Genomic DNA, 8,227 nt, shown 5'->3' with positions numbered 1-8,227 from the left:
GTCTGAGTGTCTCACTGGGAATCCACATCACAAGTAAGACACAAAGGTGCGCAAGTGTTACTGAAGCGTGCAGTCCGTTCAGTCCACCCAAAGTCCAACCTATATGTTGAGTGCTCAGCTCCACTTTATTCCCCAGGCATAATGACCTCATCTAAACCACAGCTTTCCCAGCTTCTTTAACAAGCCACACCCTACGAGGGACGAGATTCACAATCTGTGTGTGTGTGTTGATGCTTCAGCAACACTTGGTTCAATGATGTGCAGTTGTAAACATTTATTAATACATTCAACAGTACATAAAGAACAGTCTTACATCCATTATAAACAAATAATACTTGTAAGCCACCATCAATATTCAATAAATATCAGTAAATAAATAGCGTTTAAATAAAAATGGTAGAGACGTTGCAGTTCCAGAATTTAGATGGTAAGACTTCATCTTTACTTTGGATCTGCAAGAGAACAAGATAGCAACAACTCTGTTATTAAGACAGTTCATATTTCTGGATTTGTTTCATTAATAATACAAATGTGTATGAGGAAAATTCATGAGAATATAATTATAAATATGAGAATAAACACAGGGCTATGTGTGACTGTTTCCTGTGGGTGTGTTACTGTAACTCACTGTATCTGCCGACAGTGTTGCACCCCAGTGAGCTCATGGAGCCTATTCTGTCCATCCGTCGCCCGAAGCAGCCGGAGGACTTCCTGGACGAGTCGTTGCGGACGCTCTTCAGGTTCTTTGCTGAGAGAAACTCCCTGATCGCTGCCTCATCCAGTCCGGTTTGGGGCTGCTGTCCATCTGCTGCCTCCTCTATGTCCAGGCTGTCCAGACTGTCCCTCTCTGCAGAGACTCTCCAGTCCACATCAGGAACTGACTCCTCTAGTCTGTGAAGGAGCACCTGCAACGTCCACATAAGTTAGGTTGACTCTTGCATATTGAATGGAAACATTTTAACATTTTGCATTGTGGATTTACATTTACAGGGCGGGCCTTCAAACATTTCTGGTTGCACTTTCAAGTATGGTGATGCATCAGAAGCAGATGTTAAGACCATGAGAAGCATGTGAGATCTTGTCCTGCAGTGTAGACTCCAAATAAACATTGTTAATGTAACTATAGAACTGCAGCATTAATTATTTATTACATACTCATTACACTCATTGTTATTGGCTCACCAATTTAACTTCATTAAACACATATGAGATCAAAGAGTCATATTAAATCATATATGGTCCCATAGGTCTATACAGGATGTTGCTGTTGAGTGATGATCTTTATACAATCTACGAGTGGGATTACTGAAATTAGATGCTGTAAAACAAATAAAAGTGCTTGCTTATCTTGCTGCATGTCCCCTAGAACTCCTACTTTCCAAACCCAAGTTTCAGAATCACTCATCTGAAGACTCACCTTTAAGATGTCTATGTCAGTGTCAGTCAAGCCGGTGCTGATGGGATATGTGCTGGACAGCTGCAGCTTTAAGATGAGGAGCAGGCCACAAAGAGGAATGGAAGACAGATGCATGTTTCTCTGTGAGTTCCTGTTGGTCATATCAATGGATGGATGGATGGATGCTCCTTGGCTTCTTTGCCTGGTAGCTGTTTGGATGTTGGAGTCCACAGCAGTCCTCTTCTCTTTTATACATTAGCTGGACACATGTGGGTATGCCAGGAATTGGACTGGCATTCCTGACACCTGATTCTGATAACAGGAGCTGTCGGAAACTGCTCCTTTTAAAGCGTTGTCTCTTAGATATGGGGCATTCGTGTGACATAGCTGCTACCATTTGCTACTTTGTTTGAGAAACATACTTCAACCCCCCTGTACATGGGACATTGTTGTCACTGAGCTACGGGAAGTAGTAAAGTAACAGACATCGTGACCGTGTTTCTAAATTGAGGCGTGTACATGATTGTGGTGGTGTAGCCTTCAGAGGGAGGAACACCACTCAGACCAACACTCCACTAAAGGGTCCTTGAGAAGGATGCAAGTGCTACCAGCTCTCAAGGTGCTGCTCTGTGGCAGATTGTGACCTCTGACCTCTCTGTTGCGGGAAGCAAGAATACTGTGAAGCCTCTCATTATGAATATTAGAGTCTGTCTGTGGTGAAGCACACACGTTATCCTCACACTGAACCTCCCTCAGCTCCACAGAGCGTTTTAGCCTCTTTCAGCTCATTGTTTTGGTTGTACAGTGTTCAAAATCAACCTGGTTCTCATCAACCCGGTTTCCGTGAAAAAGCTCTGAGCACAAGCGTTTTTTAGAGACTATTGGACCCTTGTATTAAAATCAGGGTCATTTGTCTTCCTTCTTGGTTTATAGGAACAACTTCCTGTTTGATGCTGACCAAAAATTTAAAACCTGCCAAAGTGTAATCGGCCTGATTTTTTCAGGTATTTGCTCTTCTTTATTTGTGACATTAATGTAAACAGTGAAGACCAAGCTGCCATAAGGACAGTGGCGGAAGAAGTACTCAGCTCTTTTATTTAAGTAAAAGTACTAATACCACTATGTAAAACATACTTTACTTACATGTCAAAGTCCTGCATTCAAAATTGTACTGAAGTACAATATTATCATCAAAATGTACTTAAAGAATCAATAATAAATTAGGCTGATATTAAATGATTCTTTCATGCGTACTAATGCATTGACATGGAAGCAGCATTTTCACTTGTACTTTATACACAGTTGGGTGGTCCAGCGGTGGGCAAAAGGGCTTCAACACAAATCTGCTCTCATCTTTTGTTATTATTCAAATTAAACCATGTTACAAGTTCAGAGGAGAAATGTCTCTTTGGTGGATCTGCTAACAGTTCATAGAATCTCAATCATGACAAGGAGCCTGAACCAGATCTAAAAGGTCACAAGCCAAAGACTTTGGGAGCCACTGATGTGATTTATTTTACAAGCTTATCGTATGTAACATCTAAACAGTAACTGTCAGATACATGGAGTCCAAACATTTCCCTCTGACATGTAGAGGGTGGAAATATAAAGTAGCAAGTACAATTCCTTAAAATTGTACTTAAGTACAGTAATCACATGTAGCCTCCTTTGTAACCTTTACTTTGTACTTAAGTACAGTAATCACATGGAGCCTCCTTTGTAACTTTTACTTTGTACTTAAGTACAGTAATCTCATGTAGCCTCCTTTGTAACCTTTACTTTGTACTGAAGTACAGTAATCACATGGAGCCTCCTTTGTAACCTTTACTTTGTACTTAAGTACAGTAATCACACGTAGCCTCCTTTGTAACTTTTACTTTGTACTTAAGTACAGTAATCAAATGTAGCCTCCTTTGTAACCTTTACTTTGTACTTAAGTACAGTAATCACATGGAGCCTCCTTTGTAACCTTTACTTTGTACTGAAGTACAGTAATCACATGGAGCCGCCTTTGTAACCTTTACTTTGTACTTAAGTACAGTAATCACATGTAGCCTCCTTTGTAACCTTTACTTTGTACTTAAGTACAGTAATCACATGTAGCCTCCTTTGTAACTTTTACTTTGTACTTAAGTACAGTAATCACATGTAGCCTCCTTTGTAACTTTTACTTTGTACTTAAGTACAGTAATCACATGGAGCCTCCTTTGTAACTTTTACTTTGTACTTAAGTACAGTAATCACATGTATCCAGCAACGTCACTCATGTTATTCAAAGATGACGTACTTCTGCTAAAACACAAACTGTTCCCGGATCGATTGCGTGAAATTGTTCACGTGAAAAAAACAGTCAAACTGTGGCGTCTTTTCCCACCGAAACAGTTCAGATTGAACACGTTACTGCTGACGATAATTTATTTTAAAATAACAAATCAATATGAATGAAATGCTTCCCCATCTAACACACCGTGACAGGTTTATTACAACAAGGCAGTGTATCAGCTGCGTATAGAGCCCAAAGGAGAAACAAATTTAATCACACAATCGGCTATTATGCAAAATAATTATTTTACTACAATACAAGGCAACTGTACTTTATCCAACATGAAAATAATAAATACATTTCCAATAATTTATCATTTAATAGCTCACATATGAAAAGAGAAATGACGGTTGTGACTGCGAAGCATGGACCGGAGAGACTGGAGGAGGCCCGAGTCATCCACGCCTGTTGACAGAACAAAAGACACATCACCACACCGTCTTAACAACCACTTTGTTACATCTGCATGTCTGCATTGGCCAAAACTGCAGCTGCTGAGCAAAGAGCCACAAAACCTCCAAGTGATGCTCAGTGATGAACGAGCTCTCGGTTTCTCTCTTCTTAAATATTGAAGGTTTTGATGCATTTTCATTTCAGTGCAATCATGAACTGCTCCTCAAATATACACAAACTACAAATCGGGGAAATAATAGATGTTGAAACAATGTGCTTAATCTGTATATTTCTGTTCATGTTTAATCCCTTAGCATTCTGCGTTGGGTCTGTCGACGCTGAAGTTTAATAGATCTGCATTATACGTTGATGTATAAGATCAGGAGACTTAAACGTGTCTGTTTGTATCAATTAATCACATGGCTATCTATAATGTGCAATAACTGTATCAGAATTGTTATAAAATCATGTTGATCTGCACTCACCCCTATATTCTGCCTCATATTCTAACTGCATCTTGTTTCTGTTATTCTACAAATACGTTTTTATATCTTCCTGTATTTCAGGACACCTGTGAGTGTAAAAAGAAATTGGCATCCATATAATATTTTCTCATATTGGTCCACACCTTCAGGGCTAAATGACTTCTGTTCCATTTTAAATGAATATTACGCAGCTGATTTAAATAACACCCACCTTCAGCATCCCAGCCCGCTGAAAGAGCCGATCCTCTCTAGCCGGACACCGAAGCAGCTCCTCAGCCCGCCCTTCTTGTTTCGGCTCCACGAGCGCTTGGAGGTCCTCATGAGGTCTTTGAAGATACGCGCGAGGAGGTTTTCTCTAGCCTCCAGTACCGAGTTGCTGGGGTCGGAGGAGTCCCACGGCTGCTGCTCTGGAGCTTCGAACAACGACTTGTCTGTGTTTCCATCCTTCTCCTCCTCTGAGGAGTAATACGGCGCGGTGTTGATCTCCTCATCTAAAAGCTGCTTCAAACTCTGCGGAGAAAAAGAAAACCCAGAGAGCATTAACATTGTGAGAGTAGAAACACACAGTAAACTCTACACGGCTGTCCATCCAACACACATCTATTTATTCAAATTAAAATATGAACTGACTTGACATGATCGCATTGGCTTTAAAATGTGCCGTCTTCATATCCCATTTGTTGAGCAGCTGAAAGGTGAACTCACCTGTAGATCAGAAACGGGTTTGGCTCCCACGAAGTTCAGCAGTAACAGCAGAGATAAGCAGCAAACTAAGATATGTGCGTTCATTTTCGATTTTCTTTTCTGTGAGGACTAGTTGGCTCGCGACTCAGTCCGTCCCTGCTCCTCTGTCTCGTGCTGTCTAGCGGGTGGCCAGGTACCTCCTTTATAGACGACCTGATTCCGTCACGAGGCCTGGGAAAATTAATGAGCTGTCACTAATGCTCCTTCGCTGTGACTAATGCTCCTTCGCGTGGGAGTACAGGCTAACTTGACTGTTGGAAATGGGAACTGAACGTGTTCACAGGTTCAAACTCCTCTGAAGATGTCAGGAGACACTTCAGACCCAGGGCTCTCAGGTCTTGGGTCCAGCAGCGTAAATGTACACAGTACAGGCTCTGCAAGGGCCGGTGGGGTAGGTGGGCCAGAAGACAACTATAGGGGGCTGAGACGAAAATAAAGAATAAATGAGAAAATGTTTTATTGTCACTTGATTTGCCAATTTATTTCAATTAGAGAGAGCAACAGAGGAGGGATCCCTCTATCAGGATGGACAGAAATGTGATAGATGTCATGTGTACAGAATGAACAACGCAACCGATTCAATGCATATGACAAAAAGTATTCACATTATGTGTGTAGTAAGCAGAACTAGAAAAAGCATTTCCTGCTGAAAATGCGTTGGAATGCTGAAAACTGAAATTAATCGCAAAAACATTGCTGAAAATAGATAATAGGTATTATTAGTAGAAGTATTAGTAGCATTAGAATAACTACTAGTAGTAGTAGTAGTGATATTTGTAGTTGTAGTAGAAGTATTATTAGAAGTAGAAGTATTAGTAATTAGAAGAAGTAGTAGAAGATGTAGTATCAGTAGTCATAGTAACAGCTGTAGTATTGGTCGTAGTATTTAATGTCACAGTAGTAGTAGTAGTAGTAGTAATGGCAGTAGAAGATGTAGCAGTAGTAGTAGTACACTAGTACTACTACTAGTGTACTAGTGTACTTAAAACGTGCCTCTGCTCTGGACTGCAGTGTCTCTCCTCCTGAAAGCAGCCTGATGAACTCATCCAAGAGAGCAGTCGTACTAATAGCTGTAGTAGCATTACTACTTTTAGTAGCATGAATAGCAGTAGTAGTAGCAGTTGTCCTATAAGTAATAGTCGTGGTAGTAATAGCAGTAGTGGTAGTAATAATATTGATGGTAGCAGTAATAGCAGTAGCAGTAGTAGTAATAGTAGCAACAGAAAAAGTTATAGTTGAAGTAGTAGTAGCAGTAGTAGTAATACTATATTAGCAGCAGCAGTAGTAGTTGTCGCAGTATTAGTAACAGAATTCATTTTTTTAACAAAAAAGCCGAATTTTGAGCTTGTTTAAATACAGTTCATCCATGGGGCTTTTCTTTTGAAAGGGTGGTGCTGGGTGGGGGGGAGAGGAGACATAATCTTAATGTCTGACACACAAACAGAGGTTATTAAATGCCTGGCTTTCATCACAAGCATTTCAGTTAGAATTCACTCTTTGGGGCTTTTATTTTGAAATGGTGTGTGGGTGGGGGGGTCCTCTAAAAGTCTCTAAGACCTGAATGACTGTATGAGAGAGAGCGAGAGGCTGATATCTCTGGCAAACTTTCTCATTTGGAGATTGTACTATGTTTTATCTTTTACAGCTTACATGACTGTTGTCCTGCTCTGCCATGTCATGTCATGTCATGCGATGTCTTTCCTCGTCTCTCCCTCTTGTGTCGCGGTGTGTGTAAATGTCACTCGAATCAGGAAACTTATCAGAATACTCATATCTGATTGGCCGAGCTGCAACATGTAACAGCTGCAACAAATCATGTGTGTGCGGCTTTTATTTTAAAATGGGGTGTGTGTGTGTGTGTGGGGTGGGGGGATCCTCTAAAAGTCTCCAAGACCTGAATGACTGTATGAGAGAGAGAGAGCGAGAGAGCGAGAGAGAGAGAGAGAGAGAGAGAGAGAGAGAGAGAGAGAGAGAGTGAGAGAGAGACACAGAGGAGAGCATGTGTGTCTGTGAGTCTGTGTTAAACATCATTAATTGGCTTAATCGCAAACACCTGTGTGCCTGAAGCCATTTCATGGAGATAAAACAGGGAAACACCTCTCAAACAAATCATCAAAACTCCCATAACAGTAGCTCCTATTGCTCCGATATTAATAATCGAGAGTAAGGATAAGTTGAGAAACAGATCCTGTAAAAATGGTGTCTGTAGTGTAAAAAATGTGGCTTAACTGGCGATCTACAAATGGGGTACCGTGTTCTGTGGAAGATGTTTTTGAAGCAAAATTTAACATTGGTCTCTATGGAGCAGAAAGTTGATTTTCCTCTCAATTAACGGCTTCTGTGTCAAATGTGGAAATCTGTGGGATTCCACAGTCATTTTTCTACGACAAGGACAAGATTAGCTACTCCTACATCCAGAAATTATGCATGAAGAGTGAAGATTGTGGACACAGTGGCAAAATACAAATGTTTTTTTCACAAGAATCTCAAGCTGCTCTTCACTCTAGCGGTGACATCACGCACTCTAAGCTGCGCAATACACACCCATTATAAAGTCAGAAAAGGGCTTAAAAATCATAAAAGTAAAATTGCTGCAGTTCAAAAAGTTTAAAAGATGTCGGAACGCTAAATTATGCGGCAATAGTTCAGGGTTTTCTCAACATTTGAAAGTTGAAATGGTGTCTGTAGCTGAAAGTATGAGGAAGTTGAAGGATTTGAAAGTTGAAGAAGTTTAAGAGGATTTTTAAATCTTCTACATAGAAATCCATTCTAAAAGCTAAAAGCTTAATAATTCAAAAAGTTTAAAGGTTAGAAATATTAAGATATATAGTACCCCTCTGCTGAAAGAGCTGAACATTTTGATAGTTGAATGGTTTCTGTAGCTTA

General features: G+C 40.3%; 2 protein-coding genes across 2 annotated transcripts; both read right to left on the bottom strand.

Annotated features, from left to right (window-relative positions):
* Positions 1-441: 441 nt before the first annotated feature.
* On the bottom strand, positions 442-1,531 carry nppb (natriuretic peptide B; the record flags this gene model as incomplete). The annotated part of the gene is made up of 3 exons (XM_079273040.1): positions 442-452; positions 629-905; positions 1,418-1,531. 3 exons carry the CDS (start codon positions 1,529-1,531, stop codon positions 442-444), a joined length of 402 nt encoding a protein of 133 aa, XP_079129166.1.
* A 3,279-nt stretch (positions 1,532-4,810) lies between these two features.
* Positions 4,811-5,386, bottom strand: nppal (natriuretic peptide A-like; the record flags this gene model as incomplete). The annotated part of the gene is made up of 2 exons (XM_079274186.1): positions 4,811-5,107; positions 5,303-5,386. The coding sequence occupies 2 exons, from the start codon at positions 5,384-5,386 to the stop codon at positions 4,811-4,813; spliced, it is 381 nt and encodes a 126-aa protein (XP_079130312.1).
* Between the last annotated feature and the right edge of the window lie 2,841 nt (positions 5,387-8,227).

The sequence above is a fragment of the Melanostigma gelatinosum genome (genome assembly GCF_949748355.1).
Source record: "Melanostigma gelatinosum genome assembly, chromosome: 8".
In the NCBI taxonomy this organism is placed as follows: Eukaryota; Metazoa; Chordata; class Actinopteri; order Perciformes; family Zoarcidae; genus Melanostigma; species Melanostigma gelatinosum.
The sequence above is the reverse complement of the archived record's forward strand: the minus strand, read 5'-3'. Positions and strand labels throughout refer to the sequence as shown.